Consider the following 26,178-nt stretch of genomic DNA (forward strand, 5'->3'; position numbering starts at 1 on the left):
AGTGTACGTAGGTTTTACGTACGTGTCCCTCGAAACCTGAGGACAGAAGTAAGCACAAGTGTACGTAGGTTTTACATACGTGTCCCTCGAAACCTGAGGACAGAAGTAAGCACAAGTGTACGTAGGTTTTACGTACGTGTCCCTCGAAACCTGAGGACGATGGTAGATAGTCTAGCAACAGTGTAAGTACGAGTAATTGTTCAATCTCATTCCATCATTACCATTCCCAACCCACCGGGAATCCCATGCCTTGGAAGTGTGAACTCACCTTGGTTTTGCTCGGTAGATAAAGCATTTGTCCTAAGTTGGTCAACCACACCCTATTATGGTTACCACTCGTTAGGACAGTAAACATGTAATCACGTATAAGCTACACGTATCTAGCATGTATTTGCCAAGTAGTGTACAAGTATCACTCATTGTACGTTATACTATCATGTATATACATTCATTATTATCGTCGTAGTTAATCATCACTCAAATGTGCTGTATAAGTGCTAAACAAATAAAACGTGGGCTTACATTAATGTGCGGCCCATTAAGGAATAAGGCCCAAGGTTGAGTGTGCGGCCCACTACCAAGTGTGCGGTCATGCAATAATGGTTGTACTCTGTGCTGATTAATTGATACGGTGGTGAGTGTGCGACTAATCATGCGTATGACAACACTTAATTCATCAGACAAAACACCAATTTAACTCATGTAAATTCATACTAGTTATTGTCGCATATTCCTTAGTGTGTTAAGGTTGTCATAACCTGGTCTCTTACCAAATCTAAATTTAAAGTAATATGCCACACTGAATCATTCACAATGTTAACATCACACCAACCCCTAGTTCTCATATACCAAATCTATTACTTTAAATATCCCTTAAACAAGAGACTAACTTGCCAGGATTCAATCCTTCGTTACTTACACAAAATATACCACAATACATTTAAAACAATGATCAACTATAAGTAAAAATTAGGCTGATAGGAAATAACTCGAATTACATAAACAGACTAAAGCAAACACGGAAATTTTATATGAACATAACAACTCTTATAATCCCAAATTAAACATGTTGCTAAATATATACCCCCAATATAAATCCAAACAATATTTGTGCTCATCCTAACCCACCCTTTTTAAATCCTAACTTTCACAATCAGTTAACAATATTAGTTCAATAGTCAAGAAATCACAAAATAGTAAGAGAATCATGGTCCGCATTCTTACAGCTCTCAACCCGCATACATATTCAAACAATCAGACAATTTACACAGACCACTTATCATTTTTACTTAGTTCATCACAAAACTTACGATCACAGCCCTTATTATCATTCAACATACCCTTTCATTATTGAGTTTCAAAATCACAGAGAACTAAAACAAATAAATATAGGTACAAACTGACCGAGCGATGAACAGGTGTTTGCTGCTGTCACTGTTTCTGTCAATCTGCCGGAATTGAATGGCGTCATCGCCGGTGCCATCACTTCAGTCGCCGTCACAGCCATCGGCGCCACCATCTTGTCGTCCTCCCACCGGAGTGCATCAACATCCGCACCTCGGCTCCGGTTGCTGTTTTGACAGCTCCTCCTTTGCTGCCATCGTTAGTCTGCTTCTCGGGTCACCGGAAAACGACGTTGGTTGCCGGTGTGTGGTTGTTCGAACAGGGGGGGGTCATCTGCCATTCGCAAGTCAAGTGGGAGGAAGTAGGGTTTGTGATGAATTAGTGTGTTTTGTATTATTTACATACAATGCATATAGAGGGAACATGGGTGGGCAGTTTGGGTTTTTAATGAACCGAGAACATGAGTGGGGTTTGGGCTGGGTGGTTTGGGCTTGGAACTATTGCCGTAAACGGCTATTTTCGATCACCTAGAAATTGAAATTTATATGATTGTGATATAGTTGTTTTTTTGGGTAAAGGGTTACCCCGGTGATTCTATTAAAATGCAACCGCAATTAAGTACAAGTAGTGAGGATGTGTTCCACACTAGTTCATATACAGGACATGCCCCATATATGTAAAACAAAACAAAACCAAAGACCTATAATACCCCATAACCTAGTCTACTATACATCGAGACTCGACATTTAGTAGACAAACAAAGCAAACCACAAACACATAATCTCAACCACCATCATCAAAAATAAAGTGGCCACAAAACCGCAGCCCCTTCAGACGAAACGCAGACAATCTATCCATTCGAGAACTTGGAAGATGAGGTGCTTGCCCCTGCTTTTGAAGAGAAAGGATGAGTACCCGATGTCATGAATGCACTAGTTTCGTTGTAGATTTCTTCGACCTCCTCCTCATCCGATTCCTGCCCGTCCCTCGAAGGTTTCTTCTCAACCCGACCCACGTTGGTACCTCCCTGATTACCAGCCACTCGCCCCACCATGGTACCATTACCATCGTCATCTTTAAGACTATCAAAAGGGTTCGACGTTGAAACCTGGTACGAATTTTTTACAGCCGAATTCGGTTTAGGTTTGGCAACTGGACGATAGACTACTTTAGGTTTTTGATTTTTTATATGAAGCCCTTGAGTAGTAGCTTTCTTCTTTTTAGCACCCACAACCTGAAAATCATCACCCTTTTTTCCATAATCCCCATTCGGAACAACCTGAGGGTTCTTTGGGCACGAACTATCATCATGACCAAAAACACAGCAAGACGGACACCTTAAAGGCTCCCAATCATATTCAATTTTGACTTCTACCTTAGAATAACCATTACCATCTAAAGATGGAATGGCAACAGTGACACTCCTTTTTAATTCAGCCCCCGCCTGCACTTCAATAAGAGCTCTAGCGTAACTACTTCTACCCCAAGATTCAACACACATCGTAGTAGTATACGTATCCAACATCTTAGGCACCCCTAACTTTGATGCAATCAAACTAAGACCATCCTCGGTATAAGCTGTTAGCGGCACATCGTGCATCTTTACCCACACCGGAATAGCTTTAATATCCTCTTTTTCTAGTTTGATAGAGGGCGACCACATCTTCAAGATAATCGGAACATTTCTTATCATCCATGGCCCATCCTCTAACATTTTATCCATCCCTTCCTTAGTTTTAAACTTAAAGAAAAAGAAGCCATTCGCATTCATCATCAATCTAGCCAGACCATACTTAACCCAGTTGTTCTTAGCAAAGTAATCCACCACCGGAAACGCTAGCCGTTTACCCAAGAAATACCCATAGAGAGTGTTTGCATACCTGTCCGTGACTTGCTTAACCGAAGCCAACGGAATAACAACATCAGCTCCATCAACAACCTCAGAAGACTCCAACTCCCTAAAGTTCACCGTCACCTTCTCATTCAAGTTTTTTACTGCATTTGCAAATGATAATGGTTCCGTCGTCGCTGAAGGTTGCAAATTCCCATGACCTGCCAGAGCAGCAGCATCCAATCTTTGCGCATATCTCTTGGTAGCTTGTTTAATCCCTTCCCAATCAGAAACCCTAGTTGCTGACCGTAGATTTTCAGCTTCAATTGGATCTGAATTCTTAACCAATTCATCAATTATGTTAACATTACGAGGTTCAGTTTGAGCCGAAGATCGTCAATGATTTTAAACCTTGCTGCAATTTCTTCAAACGTTGCCCTCGGTGTCGCTTGAATATCCTGTTTCTTACCACCCGAGCCGGTTAGATCATCCATCCCGAAACTAAATTCGTACACACTAAACAAATGTAGCGTAGACTGATTAAAGTATGATATGTGTGCCGGCTTGAATAAGACAAAAACGGTTGACAAAAGAAACCCTAGCAGCCGTAATAGTCACCTCGGACAATGGAACAAAGAATCAGCCGAAACCTCGTAAAACACAAAGTGCCCGTGACTAAAAGGAACCCCAGCAGCCTTTAGGAACAACCTCGAACAATGGAACAAGTAACAGACAAAGAAATTAATGTAATCTGTCTTTGTCCCCCACTTGGATACGAAAACAATTACAAAACAGTTATTCATGTTTATTAATATATTATATTTATTTTCAACTAATAAAATGTATATAATAAACCAACTAATAATAAACATATAATGATCATGCTCTGGTTCGGGACTCATAAGTTTCGGGTTATACGAATGGGTCTAGTCAACAAGCGAGACATGTACTTTGGTTCAAACGGTTCGAGTCGGTTCGACACATTAAGGATTTGGCTTCTAGTATTCGTTTGTATAAAATTAATTAGGTACGTATAATTAATTCTTCATACATGTTCATGCATTTACGTAAATAAGATAAGTATACGAATTGATTTATAAAGGTGATACCACGAGATTATGGGTTGTCACACTAGTAGCCTCAAGCTTATGTCTTGTTTTCAAGCTCGGAAGTATCTGTGAAAGAACTATGTGGCCTTCTTGGCACATGTTACAGCAGATAAAGATGAAGGTAAGTCTATTCAAGATATTCCTGTCGTTCGGGATTATCCGGAGCTGTTTCCTGAAGAGTTACCTGGTTTGCCTCCAGCACGCCAAGTCGAGTTCCGTATTGATCTTGTACCTGGTGCAAATCCCATTGCCAGGGCTCCATATCGTCTTGCACCATCTGAGATGCAAGAGTTGTCTAAGCAGCTTCAGGAGCTTTCTGACAAAGGTTTTATCCGTCCTAGCTTTTCACCTTGGGGTGCTCCCGTTCTTTTTGTCAATAAGAAGGATGGATCCTTCAGAATGTGTATCGATTATCGTGAGCTGAATAAGCTTACCATCAAGAATCGATATCCCCTACCTCGCATTGATGATCTCTTTGACCAGTTACAGGGTGCTACTTGCTTCTCGAAGATTGATCTTCGTTCTGGGTATCATCAACTTCGTGTGCATGAAGAGGATATTCCCAAGACAGCATTCCGCACTCGATATGGGCATTATGAGTTCACAGTCATGCCATTCGGTTTGACCAATGCTCCTGCTGTTTTCATGGACTTGATGAATAGGGTCTGCAAGCCTTATTTGGATAAGTTCATCATTGTTTTCATTGATGACATCTTGATTTATTCTAAGACACGGGCTGATCATGAGCAACATCTTCGTCTTACTCTGGAATGCCTGAAGAAAGAGCAACTTTTTGCCAAATTCTCCAAGTGCGAATTTTGGCTTAAGGAAGTTCAATTTTTGGGGCATATTGTCGACGAACAAGGTATTCATGTAGATCCCTCCAAGATCAGTGCGATTAAGGATTGGGATACGCCTACTACTCCTACTGAGGTTCGTTCTTTTCTTGGTCTTGCGTGTTATTACCGCCGCTTCATTAAGAACTTCTCGAAGATTGCAGTTCCTCTAACTGCTCTAACTCAGAAGAACAAACCCTTTGAATGGGGTTCTAAGCAAGAAGAAGCGTTTCAGACCTTGAAACAGAAGCTATGTGATGCGCCTATTCTGACTTTGCCTGAGGGTAATGATGATTTTGTCGTTTATTGTGATGCATCGAAATTGGGTCTTGGCTGTGTTCTAATGCAAAGGAACAAAGTCATAGCCTACGCATCTAGACAACTGAAGGTACATGAGAGAAACTACACCACTCATGATCTTGAGTTGGGTGCAGTTGTCTTCGCTCTCAAAATCTGGAGACACTATTTGTACGGTACAAAATGCGTGGTTTTCACTGACCACAAAAGTCTTCAGCATATTTTCAATCAGAAGGAACTCAACATGAGGCAAAGACGTTGGGTCGAACTCCTAAACGACTATGATTGCGAAATTCGCTACCACCTAGGTAAAGCGAATGTTGTGGCTGACGCATTAAGTCGTAAGGAACGTACTAAGCTACATTGTGCTCGTGTTCAATCTGCTATTCAAGCTCGATCTGATATCCAAGCACGCATTTCTCAGGCTCAACAGGCTTGTGTTTCACAAGACTTGATGGGTAAGGAATTACCCTGTCACATTAAGACTGATCTTGTTTTGAAGGAAGATGGATCGTATTATTTCATGGACCGTTTGTGGGTCCCAAGCCTTGATGACCTTCGCTCTTTGCTTATGGATGAAGCCCATAAGTCTCGTTATTCTATTCATCCTGGCTCAGATAAGATGTATAAGGATCTTCGTGCTCAGTATTGGTGGCCGGGTATGAAGAAAGACATTGCCTTGTACGTTTCAAAATGCCTTACTTGTCTCAAGGTTAAGGCTGAACACCAACATCCTTATGGTCTTTTGGAGCAACCAGAGATTCCAGTTTGGAAATGGGAAAACATTGCTATGGATCTCATTACCAAACTTCCGTGCACAAAGAAGGGTCATGATGCCATCTGGGTAGTTGTTGATCGTCTTACTAAATCAGCGCATTTCTTGCCAATCCGTGAGGATTTTTCTGCTGAAAGACTGGCTAAATCTACGTGGATGAAATCGTATCTCGACATGGTGTTCCTTTAAACATTATTTCTGATAGAGATGCTCGCTTCTCTTCTCGTTTTTGGAGAACCATGCAATCTGCTATGGGGACCCAACTAAATCTGAGCACAGCTTATCATCCACAAACAGATGGTCAAACTGAAAGAACAATCCAGACTTTGGAGGATATGTTTAGAGCTTGTGTGATCGATTTTGGTGGTAGTTGGGATTCACATCTTCCATTGATTGAATTCTCCTACAACAATAGTTATCACTCCAGCATCAACATGGCTCCTTTCGAGGCGCTCTATGGTCGAAAATGTCATTCACCAGTCTGCTGGAGTGAGATAGGTGAGGCTCAGCTTACTGGACCTGACCTCATTCTAAAGACAACTGACAAGATTAAGAAAGTTCGTGATAACCTACAGACAGCTCGAAGCCGTCAAAAGAGTTACGCGGACCGACGACGCAAGCCCTTGGAATTTCAAGTCGGTGATCGTGTATTACTTAAGGTCTCACCTTGGAAAGGTGTGATCAGATTTGGAAAGAAAGGAAAACTTGCACCTAGATACGTTGGACCATTCAAGATCGTCGAAAGAATCGGTAAGGTAGCCTACAGACTCGAATTACCTCCAGAGCTTGGAAATGTTCATCCAACTTTCCACGTATCCAATCTCAAAACGTGTCTAGCTCATGAGAACCTCCACATACCACTTGACGAAATTCGTGTTGACAAAACACTGCATTTTGTTGAGAAACCTGTGGAAATTATGGATCGTGAAGTCAAATGGCTTAAACGCAAGCGCATTCCGTTGGTTAAAGTTCGCTGGGAATCTAAACGTGGACCTGAGTTTACTTGGGAACGAGAAGATCAAATGAAAGCGAAGTATCCACATCTTTTCCCACGAGTTTCCTCTAAACAAATTTCGGGACGAAATTTCCACAAGTAGGGGAGACTGTGACATCTGTGCTTGTAATCATTGTAAACAGTTCAGTTATCAATGAAATAAAGTTATTTGATCCCAATGTTTGTTTATTTATGTTTGATGTTTTTCATGTTTTGATTTTTATTCGGTTTCAAACTCTATATCGCTTTCTGGAGAATTATACGCAAACTGGTGCGTAAACGTAATCAGGTAAACGTGACAAATACTCCAGAACATCAATTTATGCTTAGCATACCTTAAATAACCTTTGCATAACTTAGAAATAAGTTTTGAAGGCTTTGGTATGGCAAAATCAAGTCTATTCGCTTACAGGGACTAAAATTGACAAACTACGAAAGTATGCCGATTTGAACTGTAACGTACATTCCAGAACATGATCATGAGTTAAACACACCTTAAATATCCTTTACATAGCTTAGAAATAGGCTTTGAGGGGTTCGGTGTGCTAAAATAAACTTTATGCTCATTCAGGGACTAAAAGCGTCAAAAAGTGCATAAGTTTGCATTTTCGCGCATAACTTACGTTCTGAATACTTCCGGACATCTAAAAATTTATGCAAGCATTAAAATATTTTATTTTAGTGATTGGCATGAGAAAAATCCATTCGTCCCGCAATTTGGATCGTTTTTGGCACTTATGCGCATTCCGTCGTAATTAAGCGAACATCGCGACCGTACAACCAAACGAACCGACATCCAGAATATTTTTGAGCATGTTTCAAGTCCCCTACACTATAGCTTCATCTTAGAGCCTTGAAATGAGGTTAACGGGGCTTAAACGTGCCAAAAATGGTCCAAAATACATGTTTATGAAGTTCAGGGACTAAAACTGCAATTTCTGAATACTTATCCAGGCGGGCCGTGTAAGCCCATATGTATATCTTAAGCGGGCCGTGTGAAAGGCCCAGTAACAAAAAACTAGTTTCTGAAACAGCAGCTGGTATTCATTGAATTTGGACATGCTTTTGATCAATCTAGGGGCAAATTTTGATGGTTTTCCAGTACCCCTAGTATTACAAAACAATGGGCACAAGTGGAGGGTCTAGATCGAAGCTCGTTTCCCGATAAACGATCCTACCGGTTCTAGAAATCCTATAAATACCCACTTGCTTTCACTTGCATTCCTAACATTTGATCTGATTCAAAGCTTTCTAAGTGGAAGTATATGCTTCCTACCTGAAAGCGAATCAGGTTAAATCTTGCGGGGACCTTCTGTAAGTATTCTTTCGCGTTTTTCATTCATTTTAGCATTAAAGTCAAACTGCGTTTGACTTTCTGCATTGACCAGTTTATGGTCAATGCAAAGTTCGTTTGAACTTCATAACGTGAGCGTAATCACAATGGTTATAGTCCCTAGTGACTATACATACTGATTACCACGTTATCTAGGCTCAGTGACGAGTCGTAGTTTCGGCCAAAATGCGTTTTCTTGCGTATTTTGCAACCAAACTACTCTAGGGTGTTAAAACCGTTTGTTTTAACACCAAACCTATTTTCTAACTTTACTAAACATGTTCTAGCATGTTTAGCTCGTCGCTTTTAGATTTATGCTTATTTAGGGTCGTAAAGGTAAGCGATCTAATCAATCGCTTATGCTTTCGAACCCGACCCATTTGGTCGATCTTTAGGATCCGACCAAACACTTTAGGTGACCATAGTAGTGTAGGGAATAACCTTCCGAGGTTATACCTTATGGTCCCGTCGTTTAAGTAATTGTATGATAAGTAGTTCTTATGCCTTAGGTGAATTACCAAAATACCCTTTTTGCGCCAAAATTCATTTTAAGCCTATGTAACATAATATTTGGTATCTAAACTGATTTAACAACAATATTAAGCATGTTAAGGCATATTTTACTTGTCATAGGACTAGTTAAGCTTTCCAAACGCGTTTTACGCAAACGACGCACTAAAGTAGCATAAGCTACCTAAGCGGGTCGTAACGGGTCAAAAGCACTTAGGATAGGTTTCGTTTTAGTATGTAGGCTTTGTTAAACCATATTACATAAGTTCCCATACTTATTTGGTTTACGAACCCTCGTACTACCCGATCCTCCGTTAGGTCCATTTATTAATGTAGATACCTATATAGGTGCCGTTTGATTCCGTGATCTTCTAGCTTGCTTGGTGGATATCTAAAGTCTATTGAGCAATCTCAAGTGAGTACATAGACCCCTCTTTTACTGTTTTCCAAACATTTTGGGGTGAAACACATGTGCCTACTTGTTACTTTCATGCTTTTCTTGTTTTCACATTATATGCTTGCTATGTTCTTAGTACACTTATAGTACATGATTTACATTACATTGTCTTGCTACATATGTTTACTTAGCATATTCGCACATTGTTTTACATGACTTTTCTGCTTTGTATGTTAACTTAGCATACTTAGTACATTGTTTTCATATAACATGTTTACACTTGGTATAACATTTGGTTTGCACATACGGGACTTATATACATTCATTAACATTAGCTACGCCGCTCGGTAGTAAGTAATGGTACCATAGGACTTGACAAATCCCGTTCCTGACATCCTAGGTTTCTTTGGATGAAAGGAATGACTGAATCCGAAAACATTTCCTTTGATAACCTTTACTTAGGGTTATCTGTCTGTCTCAAGGCTTGAATGTATGCGTTAACTTACCACATAAATGTTTGTATCATTTAAAACATGCATTTACTTTGCAAAACATAACTTTTTGAGATACTCAAAATACTTTGTTTTGTACATTTTTACATTTGGTTTAAAGTAATTACACTTTACTTACCATACATAACATTTGTTACACATACATGACTACATGACTACATTTTGGACTTTTAAACATATGACAATGATTTAGACAAGAACATTTGATGGTTGGTTTAGACATGGACTTTACACATTGGTGGTTGTTTAAGTGACTTAAGTAACGATATGTGTGTAGTATGATGCAAGCATGGTGGATACGCCGCTGGTACTTCCTATATATAAGTGCTTGTATCGTATTACATGTCGTAGCGTTATTTAAGTCATTCAATTTGGACTTATACATCTTACACAAATAACATATTTTTCACAAGACTTTGTTTTACAAAACAGTTTATTTTTTTATATACAACTTATTCTCACTTGGTTATTCATTTAACCATACTTTATTCTTTATTTATACATATCATCTGATTTTATCGCATTTCAAATGATTTACAAAACAAAACAACTTACAAGGTTCATGACTAACTTTTATTAACATTTTCTTAAACTCAAGTCATGAATCTTATTTTCACAAAACCTATGTTACTCACAGGCATTTTTATGCTGACGTACCTATTTTCACATGTGTTTTCAGGAGCTGTTGCTTAGGATGTGGATCGTGACACGCTAGGGTGGACTTGGGCCTTAGTGATATAAAATGAAGATAGACTTAGTTTAATTATGAACTTTTGTTTCTTTTTATTTTAAGACAATGTAACTTGTGGGTTCTCGTTTGAAACAATGTATTCCACCCTTGGGTGATGAATAAAATAGTATTTTTAATTACCATGGTTGTGGAACAATAATTCTGTTACAACACTCTCCGACGTTTCCGCCACGATTTGATGTTTTACGTGGTCGGGGTGTGACACATATCTCGATAAATTCGTGATTGTATTTATCGATGATATCCTGATTTACTCGCGAACGAAAGAAGAACACGAGCAACACCTCAGAACCATTTTGGAGCTACTGAAGAAAGAGAAACTTTATGCAAAGTTCTCAAAGTGCGAATTCTGGATTCGCGAAGTATAATTTCTTGGTCACGTTGTGAATGAGAAGGGCATTCATGTAGACCCATCCAAGATAGAAGCAATAAAGAATTGGGAAGCCCCCAAAACCCCAACTGAAGTTCGTCAATTCTTGGGCTTAGCGGGCTATTACCGACGTTTCATCGAGAACTTCTCAAAGATAGCCCAACCATTGACGACCCTTACACAGAAAGACAAGAAATACGACTGGGGTGACAAGCAGGAAGAAGCCTTCCAACTACTCAAGAACAAGCTATGCGATGCACCAATACTATCATTACCCGAAGGCACAGAAGACTTCGTGGTATACTGCGACGCTTCACGACAAGGTTTGGGTTGCGTGCTCATGCAACGCCAGAAGGTCATCGCTTACGCTTCAAGACAATTGAAGGTGCATGAAAGAAACTATACCATTCACGACTTGGAACTCGGCGCGGTGGTATTAGCCTTGAAGATCTGGCGACATTATCTATTTGGTACTCGATGTACAATTTTCACAGATCACAAAAGCTTGCAACACATATTTGATCAGAAAGAGTTGAACATGCGCCAACGACGATGGGTTGAGCTGCTAAATGATTACGATTGTGAGATTAAGTACCATCATGGAAAGGCAAATGTGGTAGCAGACATGCTAAGTCGTAAAGAAAGGGTTAAGACTCTAAGGGTTCGAGCATTGGAAATGACGATTCGAACGAACCTCACTTCACGTATTCGTGATGCGCAACAAGAAGCCCTTAAGATGGAAAACCGTAAAACTGAATACCTCCGGGGTGCATTAAAGTACATGTTGCCAAATGAAGAGGGAGCCTTATACTTTAAGAAGCGTATTTGGGTTCCGCTCTATGGTGGTATACGAGAAGTCATCCTTGAAAAAGCACACAAGTCGAGATACTCGATCCACCCAGGATCGGACAAGATGTATCAAGACTTAAAAGAATACTATTGGTGGCCAAGACTTAAAAGCGATGTTGCTGTCTACGTTGGGAAATGCCTAACTTATGCTAAGGTTAAGGCTGAATATCAGAAGCCATCTGGCCTACTACAACAACCAGAGATACCCATGCGGAAGTGGGAGCAAATCTCGATGGACATCATAACGAAATTACCCAAGACACCGAGAGGGCACGACATGATATGGGTGATAGTCGATCGGCTAACGAAGTCTGCGCATTTCCTACCAATCCGAGAGAAGGATAGCACTGGAAAGCTTGCTGAGATATACCTGAAAGAAATTGTGACGCGTCATGGAGTGCCTATCTCAATCATTTCAGACAGAGATGGACGCTTCATCTCAAGAATCTGGCGATCCTTTCAGGAAGCCTTTGGATCTCAATTAGATTTGAGCACGGCATTCCATCCACAAACAGATGGCCAGAGCGAACGAACCATACAAATGTTAGAAGATATGCTTCACGCATGCGTCATGGACCTAGGCGACAGCTGGGATACTCACCTACCTTTGATTGAGTTTTCCTACAACAACAGTTATCATACAAGCATAAAAGCCGCACCGTTCGAAGCTCTGTATGGCCGCAAATGCCGATCGCCCTTATGTTGGGCAGACGCTGGAGATAAGCGTATGGTTGGTCCTGAACTTGTACAAGAGACAACCGACAAGATTACGCAGATCCGAGAACGCATTAAGGCGGCTCGAGATCGACAAAAGAGCTACGCTGATCGAAAACGAAAACCATTAGAGTTCGAGGTGGGAGACAAAGTTTTGCTAAAAGTCTCACCCTGGAAGGGCGTAGTGCAATTTGGAAAACATGGGAAGCTGAATCCCCGATACATCGGACCATTCAAGATCTTAGAAAGAATTGGTGCTGTGGCGTATAAGTTGGAATTACCGGAAGAAATTAATGGAGTACATGATACGTGTCACACCCCCAAAATCCACCTGCGGAGTATCACCGCTTGGGAGCGTGACTGACCAGGATCAAGCCACCAATCATATAGAACATTGTACAAAGTAAAAGTAATTGCAATATAAACCAAACCAAATCCATATGAAAGGTGTTTCCAAAACATAAGTAAGTTATCATTGTTTAGCGGAAGCGTATAATCAAAACCCAACATAATTAAGTATGAAATGTCATAAGTGTTTAATAAGATAATCACGATCCAAGCCCACAACGACCCGCTCCTCCATGTGCAAGCTCCATAAACCTAACGACCTGCAAGGCATGTAACAGAGGATCAACAACTAGTTGAGCGAGTAATTCTCTTTGACTGATTCTTTGTTCCATTGACCGAGGTGACTTACGGCTGCTAGGGTTTCTATTATCAACCATCTTTTGTTTAATTCAAGCTGCCATACATTTACATTTGATTAGTGGTTGATCTTGTACGAATTTCTTTCTTTTTGGGGAGCCGTCATACGGAAGTTTCTTGTTCAGATTATCGCTTAAGGCTGTTCGACAACTATTGTTTCTGTTCAGCTTAGGGTTTGTTCAAGTTACGTCTGTGGCCGGTACCGTATGGAAGAAAAGAAATCAGATGGGGTTTTTCCGCAAGACCGTGGCAAACAATCAGGTTCGTTTGAAGATTTAGCTAAACGGTTCATTGATATTGAGGGTAATACTTGGTTACCCCGAAGAGGGTCGCTTCAGAACCCTATTGAATCTGCTACTTTCAGTTCAATGGAAAAACTTGTGAAATTGGCTGGTCCATTGTCTTCGGATTGTGAAGGGGCTAGTTACTCAAACATGGGATTCCCAGTTTCCCAGGTTCGTTCTGATTTGGGTAGTACAGTAAAGCCGAGGTCTTATGCTGACTCTGTTGTGGCAGCCAACAACAAACAGGTTAATTTCAGAACTCTGGTAAGTCCGGTGGTGCAGGATGGTTATGATGTGGTGCTGTCTCGGGAATCGGTTAAACTGGTTCAAGATCGATTAGCTAATACTCTGTATGGGTATTTTTTGGGGGATCGTGTGGCTTATCCGGTGGTTGAGTATTTTGTGAAAAACAATTGGAAGAAGTTTGGTTTGCAAAAGTCTATGATGAATGCAAACGGGTTTTTCTTTTTCAAATTTGCGAACAAAGAAGGTATGTTGAATGTTCTTAAAGAGGGACCCTGGATTATTCGTTCTCAACCTCTCTTCCTTAGTGTGTGGTCGCCTACTGCAAAATTAGAGAAGAAGGAAGTTGAAAAGATTCTAGTTTGGGTTAAAATTCATGATGTTCCCATAGTTGCCTATACAGAAGATGGTTTGAGTATGATTGCTACAACTATTGGTGAACCGAAATTGTTGGATTCGTATACTACCTCAATGTGCACGGATGCGTGGGGTAGGAGCAGCTATGCGAGAGCCTTGATAGAGATCTCAGCTGAAAATACCTTTAAAGAGGAAGTTGTTATTGCGGTGCCTGAGCCAGAAGGTGAAGGCTTTAGTAAAGTGGTTTTGTCGGTTGAATATGAATGGAGTCCTCCTAGGTGTGCTCATTGTAAGGTGTTTGGTCATTCTGATGATTCCTTCCCGAGTCAGCCTAAGAGGGCTCCTAAGGGGCCGATCACTGGTCAGAACAAACAAGAGGGAAGCAATTCCCGGAAGCAAGTGAAACAGCTGGCTGTAGACAAAGAGGGATTTACGGATGTGGAGCGCAAAAAAGCGGCTAGGAAATCAGGGTTTCCTGTTAATAAGCAGAAGCAGAAATTCGAATATCGGCCGATTGGATCCAAGCCGCAGGGTGGGGCTCCTACCACAGGTCCGCCACCTAGTGTCAAAACGCACAATCCGTTTGAAGTTCTTTCGGATACGGGTAAGAATGTGGGTAAAAATGGTGAAGCTCAGCATGACCAGCAGGAATCGGATGAGGAGGAGGTTGAAGAAGTCTACAATGAAACTAGTGCATTTATGACATCGGGCACTCATCCCTTCTCCTCGAAAGCAGGGGCAAGCACCTCTTCTACCAAGTCCTCAAATGGATAGGCTAGCTGCATTTCGTCTGAAGGGGCTGCTGTTTTGTGGCTACTTTATATTTGATGATGGTGGTTGAGGTTTTTGGTTTGTGTTTTTGCATTGTTTGTCTACTAGATGTCGTGTCATGATGTATAGTAGACTAGGATATGGGGTGTTATTGGTCTTTGGTTTTTTGTTTTACATATATGGGGCATGTCCTGTATATGAACTAGTGTGGAACATATCCTCACTACTTGTACTTAATTGCGGTTGCATTTTAATAGAATCACCGGGGTAACCCTTTACCAAAAAAAAAAAACTAGTTGAGCGAGTTCACAGAAAGTAAATGCGTAATAGTAAGTTCGTTTGTAACAGGTGGCTCTACTGGGCCGTTAGTACGTTCTATTGGTGGGGGCTTCCCACGTTGTATAACCACTAGACTACTCGTAACCATAAGTATCCTTCACAACCGAGGATAGTAATAAGCATAAGTATCCTTCACAACCGAGGATAGTAATAAGTATAAGTATCCTTCACAGCCGAGGATAGTAATAAGTATAGGTATCCTTCACAACCGAGGATAGTAATAAGTATAAGTCTACGTAGAGGGTAAGTATGTGTCCTGCACAACCGAGGACAGTGAATAGCATAAGTATGTGTCCTGCACAACCGAGGACAGTGGTATGGTAGTCTAGTAATAGTATAAGTACAGTTCTAATCAATCTCAATCCTTCAATCCCAATTCCCGTGCCCTGGGAATCCCATGCCTTAGTAAGGGTGTGAACTCACCTTGGTTTGCTCGGTATGCTAGGTTATGCACTCACAAGTAATCAATCAAGTCCTATTGTAAGCACGTATAATAATCAGTTTCCGTTTGTAACAATCTTGCACACAAATCTAACGTCACATAGTGTGTTTGGCAATTATTCAACATGCGGCATTTAAGCAGTCAGTCGAATCCATGTAAACTCATACTTGACAGGATAAACAGGCAGTTAACATCCTCTACTAGGTTAACACATGAAATAGGGTTACATGTATATCTTACCGAGTTAACATCTAACAAAATAAATAAACAAATGGAGTTTATTAAGTTAACAACGTTAATAACGAACAAGTTCATTAACTAACAGAGTTTCATGCTGAACAGATTTCACATAACGAGTTTACTGCAGTTAACAGCTTACAGAGTAGTAACTACATGTGCATTTCAGACGATACATCACAAAGCTCAGACAAGAACTCAGGGGCACTAAATTCGGACCAACCAATCTAAGGTTTACAAGGTCGGACAAGAGAGGGGGGGGCTGCCCCTTTCAAACTCGGACTCCCTTTGGTCCAAAAAACTCGGACAAGGCATGATTACATACCTCGGACAAGGGAGAGGGGTTAAACTCGGACCTTATGAGTTTCTCAAACTCGGACCATGTGAGTTTCTTAAAGTCGGACCATGTGAGCTTCTTATACTCGGACTTGTGGTTCCACTTAAGAACCTCGGACTTAGGTGCATTAAACAAACTCGGTCCTATGCACATTAAACAAACTCGGACCTCTTAGATATCATGTGAAACTCGGACATGGGTTGTGAATAAACTCGGCCTCATAATCAAAGCAAAACTCGAACCATGGGAGGGTTAAACTCGGATAACCTCCCCTATGTTATAAACTCGGGCCATATACCCTTTCATAAACTCAGATCATGCATGTTTGATTACAAAACTCAGACAATAATCACTAACAAATTCGGGTAACATTTCATGGATTAAAACTCAGACTACAAGTAATGAAGATTGTAACAGTTACGTTCCATTTTCATACGATTCTGGACAAACCCTAACTTCATACACAATGACGGCAGAACATAACAATTCATCAAATGCTAATCAACAACAACAATTATCACAATGATAACCTATCCAGCAAGTATCTAATCATGTCATAATCTCAACTATTCAAGATCAAATCACAGACTATCACATGAGAAACTAGGGTTTTCCATGAACACATAATCAAGAAATCTATAAACAATAATCATTTGATAGAATCAAGAAATCAACAAACAATAATCATTTACCTTGTGTTGATCCTAGAGAGGAATCAAACTTGTGATGTCTTGCCAATGATTTGGTGATGATGATTGTTAGAGAAAGTGAATGTACGTGCTTTGGTTTTTGTGAAAGTGATTAGTGAAATGAGATTAGGGTTAAGTATGACTAGAATTTCACTAATTGTCCTCTACATCCTCAAGTATTATATTTTACAATAGTACACCATCTCATAACAATTTCATAATTTTACCACCAAGTTCATATATTTACCAATTTCACAATTAACAACCAATTATGCACAATCAAACAATCAAAACATATATAATTCCATGGCAATCAATTGTGCAAATACATGAACGTGCAATAAATGCGAAATAGAATCTTGGAAATTTGAGTTGTCACATTATCCCCAACTTAAAAGAAATTTCATCCCGAAATTTGGTACGCACTCACTGAGGAAGCTAGGTAAGCTGCATTGTTCACTAGTTTTCCTGGGGTGTCACATCATCCCCCCGTTGATTTGGAATTTCGTCCCGAAATTCAGTAGTAGTAGCTTCAGCCTCAGTAGTGGTTGCATTGGTTTCGAATAACTGGGGGTACTTTTCTTTCATTTGGTCTTCGCGTTCCCAGGTGTACTCTGGGCCACGTCTGGAGTTCCAACGAACTCGAACAAGAGGGATTCTCTTGTGCTTGAGGACCTTAACATCCCGGTCCGTGATTTCAACTGTTTCCTCGACGAACTGCAACCGCTCGTCGATAGTGAGTTCCTTAAAAGGAACTATGAGGGTCTCATCTGACAGACACTTCTTCAGATTCGACACATGAAATACATTGTGAACTGCACCGAGTTCAGCTGGTAGGTTCAATCTGTAGGCTACTGAGCCTATTCTTTCAGTGATTTCGAACGGTCCAACATACCGTGGATTGAGTTTGCCTCGTTTACCAAATCGAACCACACCCTTCTAGGGTGAGACTTTAAGTAAAACCCGGTCCCCGACCTGAAATTCCAATGGCCTCTTACGCTTATCCGCGTAGGCTTTCTGACGGTCGCGTGCTGCCGCCATGCGTTGCCGTATCTGTGCAATCTTTTCTGTGGCGTCCACTACAATCTCTGGACCCGTAATCTGACTATCCCCCACCTCTGCCCAACAGAGAGGCGACCGGCATTTACGTCCGTACAATGCCTCGAATGGAGCGGCTTGAATACTGGTGTGGTAACTGTTATTGTATGAGAACTCCACTAAAGGGAGGTGCTTTTCCCAGCCGTTGCCGAAATCGATAACACACGCTCGAAGCATGTCTTCTAGAGTTTGGATTGTGCGCTCAGACTGCCCATCCGTCTGAGGTTGATATGCTGTGCTCATGTCTAAACGAGAGCCAAACGCTTTGTGCATCGCTTGCCATAGTTCTGACGTGAATCATGCATCCCTATCCGAAATGATGGAGGTGGGCACCCCGTGCCTCGAAACAACTTCTTTAAGATAAATGTCTGCGAGAGTGGAGAACTTATCCGTTTCCTTTATAGCTAGGAAGTGTGCAGACTTGGTGAGTCGATCCACGATTACCCATATTGTATCGTTCCCACGCTGAGATCTAGGTAGGCCTATAACGAAATCCATGGAAATTTCTTCCCATTTCCATTGAGGTATCTTAGGCTGTTGAAGTAGGCCTGCGGGTTTCTGATATTCAACCTTGACTCTCGCACAGGTCAAGCACTTGCCAACATAGGTGGCGATGTGGGCTTTCATACTTGGCCACCAGTATGTTGTTTTGATATCGTGGTACATTTTATCCGACCCTGGGTGTACCGAGTAGCGAGATTTGTGAGCTTCATCCATTACCAGCTCGCGTAAACCGCCATAAAGTGGGACCCAAATACGCCCCGTTACATAGTAGGCGCCGTCTTCCTTTTGTTCCATTCGTTGCCTTGAACCGCGTAAGGCTTCAGCCATGACATTCTCGGGTTTTAAAGCTTCCATCTGAGCAGCTCGTATCTGTGCAGGAAGACTGGACTGAATAGTAAGCTGTAGCGCTCGCACGCGCTTAGGTAGGGTGTCTTTCCGACTGAGGGCGTCAGCCACAACATTGGCCTTGCCTGGGTGATACTTGATAGCGCATTCGTAATCATTAAGCAGTTCGACCCATCGTCGTTGACGCATATTTAATTCCTTCTGCTTAAAGATATGCTCGAGACTCCTGTGATCGGTGTAAATTGTGCACTTGGTACCGTACAGGTAGTGTCGCCATATCTTAAGCGCAAAAACAACAGCTCCCAGCTCTAAATCGTGCGTCGTGTAGTTCCGTTCATGAACCTTGAGTTGACGAGAGGCGTAGGCAATAACTTTATCCCGCTGCATCAATACACAACCAAGCCCCTGTATCGATGCGTCACAATAAACCACGAAGTCATCCGTGCCCTCGGGCAGTGAGAGGATAGGTGCGCTGCATAGTCTATCCTTCAGGTACTGAAAAGCAGTTTCCTGCGTATTACCCCATCTGTAAACGACACCTTTCTGTGTTAGCATAGTAAGCGGCTGCGCGATCTTGGAGAAGTCTTTGATAAACCGCCTGTAGTATCCCGCCAAACCCAAGAATTGGCGTATTTCTGTTGGTGTACGCGGTGCTGGCCAATTCCTGATCGAATCTACCTTGGATGGATCGACATGAATCCCATCCTTGTTCACCACATGGCCTAAGAAGTGGACTTCACGAAGCCAGAAGTCGCATTTTGAAAACTTTGCGTACAGTTGCTCCTTTCGAAGAAGTTCCAAGATAAGACGTAAGTGCTGCTCGTGTTCCTCCTGACTCTTGGAGTAGATCAGGATGTCGTCGATGAAAACAATGACGAACTTGTCAAGATAGGGTTTGCACACCCTGTTCATAAGATCCATGAAGACTGCAGGCGCGTTCGTAAGCCCGAATGGCATGACCAGAAACTCGTAATGGCCGTAGCGAGTTCTGAATGCTGTCTTGGAGACGTCCTCATCCCGGACTCTCAGCTGATGATATCCTGACCTTAGATCAATCTTGGAGTAGTAACTCGACCCTTGCAACTGGTCGAATAAGTCGTCAATGCGAGGAAGAGGATAGCGGTTCTTCACCGTCACCTTGTTGAGTTCACGGTAGTCGATGCACATTCTGAACGTACCGTCTTTCTTCTTCACAAATAACACTGGAGCTCCCCAAGGCGAGGAGCTTGGACGAATAAAGCCCTTTTCCAAGAGCTCTTATAGCTGTTTTGACAGTTCTTCCAGTTCGGTTGGAGCTAAGCGATACGGTGCGCGGGCTATAGGTGCTGCTCCTGGAGTTAGCTCAACTTGAAACTCGACCTGGCGATGAGGCGGTAGACCAGGTAAATCTTCGGGAAACACCTGAGGAAATTCGCGTACAACAGGAATATCCTCAATTCTTTTCTCTTTCGAAGCTGCATCAGTAACCAGTGCCAAGATAGCAGTATGACCCTTTCGTAACCATTTCTGAGCCTTTAGGAAAGAGATGATGCCAACCACAGCACCACTCTTGTCACCCTGAACTTCGAGAGGTTCCTTTCCCGAACGAGGAATTCGAATGATCTTCTCCTTACACAGAATCTCTGCCTGCTGCTTGGATAACCAATCCATGCCGATGACGATGTCGAAACTACCCAGAACTATAGGAATAAGGTCGATGGAGAAAGTCTGACCCGCTAAAACAATGTTACAACCCTTAACTATCTGTGTGGCTTCTACACTTTTACCGTTTGCTAGTTCTACGACATGCTTGGTGTTTAGGGGTGTTGGTGTACGTTTTAACAATTTGCTCATTTTCAAGGACATATAACTCGTATCCGCACCCGAATCAAACAAAACAGTAACATAAATATCATCGAGAAGAAACTTACCCATAACGACGTTGGGATCATTTCTGGCATCACCCTGCCCCAACACAAACACACGGCCCCTTGCATCATTGCCATTGTTGTTCCCGCCATTGTTGTTGTTGTTGCCATTGCCCTGATTGTTGTTATGGTTGTTGTTGTTGTTCTGGTTCCTGTTCAGCTGAGGGCAATGCCGTTTGAAGTGACCCTCTGCACCGCAATGAAAACACCCTTTGTTGCCCTGCTGCTGATTCTGCTGTGCTGGTGGCTGCTGCTGATTCTGGTTCGCAGGTCGAGGGCTTCTACAATCTTTGGCCTCGTGACCCATCTTGAGGCATCTTTGACAGCGACCCTTATTACACTGGCCACTGTGGTGTTTGTTGCAGGTGTTACACTTCGGGAGGTTTCCTCGATATCCCCCCTGTCTGTGGCTGCCTGAGGAGTGCTGACTGGGACTCTGGTAACTGTGTGTCTTTCGTTGCTGAGCTTGTGACTGCACTGAAGCTGATCCCTTGCTAGAATCCCCATCCCATTTTCTCTTACTTTCACTGGGAGTAGCAAGCGTAGTAGAAGCAGTAGCGGTAGCAGTAGCGCTGATACGCTTTGGCAGCCTGTTCTGATCCACTGCCTGATCTGTGATGCGGTGAGCGAGGCACTGAATGGCCTGAATGTTGTCAAGATTAGCCGATGTTACGTGGCTCTGGATTTCTGGCACCAAACCTTTGAGATACAACTCAATACGCTTGTATGGAGGGTCCACCATGGTTGGACACAGCACAGCCAACTCGTTTGACCTCTTGGTGTAAGCCTCGATTTCTGACCCAGTCATCTTCAAATGATAAAACTCATCCTCCAGCTTGTGGATGTCTTCCCGAGTACAGTACTCACGTTTAATTAGTTCCTTGAAGTCATTCCAAGGGGTGGCGTTAGCAGCTGCCAACCCTAGGATCTGCACCTGAGCGTTCCACCAAGTCAACGCGATCCCTTCCAAAGTACCAGTGGCATACTTAACCCTGCGAGCCTCAGGGCATTCACACATCTCGAACACAGACTCGAGCTTTTCAAACCAGTGGAGGAGTCCAACCGCTCCTTCAGTGCCACTGAACGTGCTAGGGCGACAATCCATGAAATTCTTGAAAGTGCAGACAGGCTGCTGCGCGTGTTGACCTATTGTGTACGAATAGGACAAAGTTAAATACGAGAATTAATGTAGGATCTAAAGATCCTAGTGTGTGTTTATACTGCAGGGTATTCTACCTGCTTGAGCAGCTGCAAGTGCCGCAGCAACTTGAGCTTGAACAAGAGCCTCTAGCTGGGCTTGAGTCATGTTGATTCGTCCGGCCATTGATCTTCACATCAAAGGCAACATAAGTGAGAAAAGTTCGCGAATAGTGCGATGACAGAAGAGTGTAAGCACATAAGTGTTCTCAAGCATTAACATGTAGTGAGCAAAGTAATGTAAGCATACTACGAGCAAAGTTCTAAGCAGTTCTAGCAAGCAGGTAATAAACATAAACCTTATTACCTAGGATGTCGAGTCTTGCACGTGGAGCGAAGCGTCGTTGTGGATCGTTGAGAGCACTGTTCTGGTTATAGTCTGGTTTTAATAAAAACGTTTTCCCATATTAAAACCAAGTTCTCTATAACCAATGGCTCTGATACCAATCTGTCACACCCCCAAAATCCACCTGCGGAGTATCACCGCTTGGGAGCGTGACTGACCAGGATCAAGCCACCAATCATATAGAACATTGTACAAAGTAAAAGTAATTGCAATATAAACCAAACCTAATCCATATGAAAGGTGTTTCAAAAACATAAGTAAGTTATCATTGTTTAGCGGAAGCGTATAATCAAAACCCAACATAATTAAGTACGAAATGTCATAAGTGTTTAATAAGATAATCACGATCCAAGCCCACAACGACCCGCTCCTCCATGTGCAAGCTCCATAAACCTAACGACCTGCAAGGCATGTAACAGAGGATCAACAACTAGTTGAGCGAGTTCACAGAAAGTAAATGCGTAATAGTAAGTTCGTTTGTAACAGGTGGCTCTACTGGGCCGTTAGTACGTTCTATTGGTGGGGGCTTCCCACGTTGTATAACCACTAGACTACTCGTAACCATAAGTATCCTTCACAACCGAGGATAGTAATAAGCATAAGTATCCTTCACATCCGAGGATAGTAATAAGTATAAGTATCCTTCACAGCCGAGGATAGTAATAAGTATAGGTATCCTTCACAACCGAGGATAGTAATAAGTATAAGTCTACGTAGAGGGTAAGTATGTGTCCTGCACAACCGAGGACAGTGAATAGCATAAGTATGTGTCCTGCACAACCGAGGACAGTGGTATGGTAGTCTAGTAATAGTATAAGTACAGTTCTAATCAATCTCAATCCTTCAATCCCAATTCCCGTGCCCTAGGAATCCCATGCCTTAGTAAGGGTGTGAACTCACCTTGGTTTGCTCGGTATGCTAGGTTATGCACTCACAAGTAATCAATCAAGTCCTATTGTAAGCACGTATAATAATCAGTTTCCGTTTGTAACAATCTTGCACACAAATCTAACGTCACATAGTGTGTTTGGCAATTATTCAACATGCGGCATTTAAGCAGTCAGTCGAATCCATGTAAACTCATACTTGACAGGATAAACAGGCAGTTAACATCCTCTACTAGGTTAACACATGAAATAGGGTTACATGTATATCTTACCGAGTTAACATCTAACAAAATAAATAAACAAATGGAGTTTATTAAGTTAACAACGTTAATAACGAACAAGTTCATTAACTAACAGAGTTTCATGCGGAACAGATTTCACATAACGAGTTTACTGCAGTTAACAGCTTACAGAGTAGTAACTACATGTGCATTTCAGACGATACATCACAAAGCTCAGACAAGAACTCAGGGGCACTAAATTCGGACCAACCAATCTAAGGTTTACAAGGTCGGACAAGAGAGGGGGGGGGGGCTGCCCCTTTCAAACTCGGACTCCCTTTGGTCCAAAAAACTCGGACAAGGCATGATTACATACCTCGGACAAGGGAGAGGGGTTAAACTCGGACCTTATGAGTTTCTCAAACTCGGACCATGTGAGTTTCTTAAAGTCGGACCATGTGAGCTTCTTATACTCGGACTTGTGGTTCCACTTAAGAACCTCGGACTTAGGTGCATTAAACAAACTCGGTCCTATGCACATTAAACAAACTCGGACCTCTTAGATATCATGTGAAACTCGGACATGGGTTGTGAATAAACTCGGCCTCATAATCAAAGCAAAACTCGAACCATGGGAGGGTTAAACTCGGATAACCTCCCCTATGTTATAAACTCGGGCCATATACCCTTTCATAAACTCAGATCATGCATGTTTGATTACAAAACTCAGACAATAATCACTAACAAATTCGGGTAACATTTCATGGATTAAAACTCAGACTACAAGTAATGAAGATTGTAACAGTTACGTTCCATTTTCATACGATTCTGGACAAACCCTAACTTCATACACAATGACGGCAGAACATAACAATTCATCAAATGCTAATCAACAACAACAATTATCACAATGATAACCTATCCAGCAAGTATCTAATCATGTCATAATCTCAACTATTCAAGATCAAATCACAGACTATCACATGAGAAACTAGGGTTTTCCATGAACACATAATCAAGAAATCTATAAACAATAATCATTTGATAGAATCAAGAAATCAACAAACAATAATCATTTACCTTGTGTTGATCCTAGAGAGGAATCAAACTTGTGATGTCTTGCCAATGATTTGGTGATGATGATTGTTAGAGAAAGTGAATGTACGTGCTTTGGTTTTTGTGAAAGTGATTAGTGAAATGAGATTAGGGTTAAGTATGACTAGAATTTCACTAATTGTCCTCTACATCCTCAAGTATTATATTTTACAATAGTACACCATCTCATAACAATTTCATAATTTTACCACCAAGTTCATATATTTACCAATTTCACAATTAACAACCAATTATGCACAATCAAACAATCAAAACATATATAATTCCATGGCAATCAATTGTGCAAATACATGAACGTGCAATAAATGCGAAATAGAATCTTGGAAATTTGAGTTGTCACAATACGTTCCATGTATCCAACCTCAAGAAGAGTCCAACACAAGAAAACGTGATCATCCCTGCGGATGAAGTGCATATTGACGACACCCTCCGATTTACAGAACAACCCGTTGAGGTTGTGACAACTCCTATTTCAGACCTATCTTTGTATTTTGATATAGCGTATGTGAACGATATGTGATTTTACGAAAGTGAATGATTATGTGAATGTTATGATGATACGTGCTTTGTGTAATGTATGTATGTATATAAATGGCCCAAACGCACAACATAAACCCAACCGCACAAGCCCATTCGGGCCACAACTTGTATTCGGATCAAGGGCAGCCCAAGTAAGGGTCGGCCCACTTCTCTTATACGTACAAACACCCACCTTTGGGGTTGTTCTCTCATTTGTTACAACACTCATACACACACAAAAACACTAGTGCTCTCTCTCTCCCTCAAAAATTAGACGGCAACAACATCCTCTCCATCGAAGATCCTTACTTGTTCGGATCAAACCTTGTTCCCTCTCTAATCGGTTAGTGTATTACCTTGAACGTATGATTGTCAATATGTTGGATTGCATGTTTTACATAATGATTTCAGTGATGATGTGTGTTTAATCATAATGAAAATCAATGAGTTTAGTGCTCATAAAACCGGCTTGTATGTGTGTATTGGAATATGTTTATGTTAATCGGATGTTATGCCATAGATTCGGATATTAGAATTGATCGGCTATGTGGTTATTAAGTTAAAGGGTTTGATCCGATTGATTGTTGTTGGGTAAGTTGTTGTTCATAGAGCTGTAAACGAACCGAACGTTCAGCGAACAGTTCGTGAACCGTTCGGCGGAAAGTTCGTTTATGTTCGTTCGTTTAATAAACGAACGAACATGAACAAGAAATTTCGTTCGATTAGTTAAATGAACGAACATGAACAGAGGTCTCGTTCGTTCGATTGTGTTCGTGAACGTTCGGTAAGGTGTCCGTGAACGTGTTCGTGAACATCCGTTGATTTGCGTTTGTTTATGTTCGCATGTTTGTGTTTTAATTGAAGATTTTTGTGCTTTCTTATATTTTATTTGTACTTTTTATATTATTAAACTTCTACTTATTTTATTTCCCTAACAATTAAACTAGGGTACCCATTTTCACCTTGTTTATGCATCATTTCCCTTTCATATCTCATTATTTACATCCACGAA

The 26,178-nt window shown here is 41.5% G+C and overlaps 1 protein-coding gene across 1 annotated transcript; it reads right to left on the reverse strand.

Annotated features, from left to right (window-relative positions):
* Positions 1-1,857: 1,857 nt before the first annotated feature.
* Positions 1,858-3,669, reverse strand: LOC110918846. Its single transcript, XM_022163126.1, has 3 exons — positions 3,613-3,669; positions 2,260-3,514; positions 1,858-1,871 (listed from the first exon to the last, which is right to left on the reverse strand). The coding sequence occupies exons 1-3, from the start codon at positions 3,667-3,669 to the stop codon at positions 1,858-1,860; spliced, it is 1,326 nt and encodes a 441-aa protein (XP_022018818.1).
* Positions 3,670-26,178: the final 22,509 nt, after the last annotated feature.

Source organism: Helianthus annuus, chromosome 14, assembly GCF_002127325.2.
Source record: "Helianthus annuus cultivar XRQ/B chromosome 14, HanXRQr2.0-SUNRISE, whole genome shotgun sequence".
Taxonomy (NCBI): Eukaryota; Viridiplantae; Streptophyta; class Magnoliopsida; order Asterales; family Asteraceae; genus Helianthus; species Helianthus annuus.

Excerpts from the sequence above, each read along its gene's own strand:
- LOC110918846 (XM_022163126.1), bottom strand. The coding sequence starts at position 3,669 with ATGGATGATCTAACCGGCTCGGGTGGTAAGAAACAGGATATTCAAGCG. Across the intron at positions 3,515-3,612 it reads ATATTCAAGCGACACCGAGG|AATTCAGATCCAATTGAAGC; the intron begins GCAACGTTTGAA and ends GAATTGGTTAAG.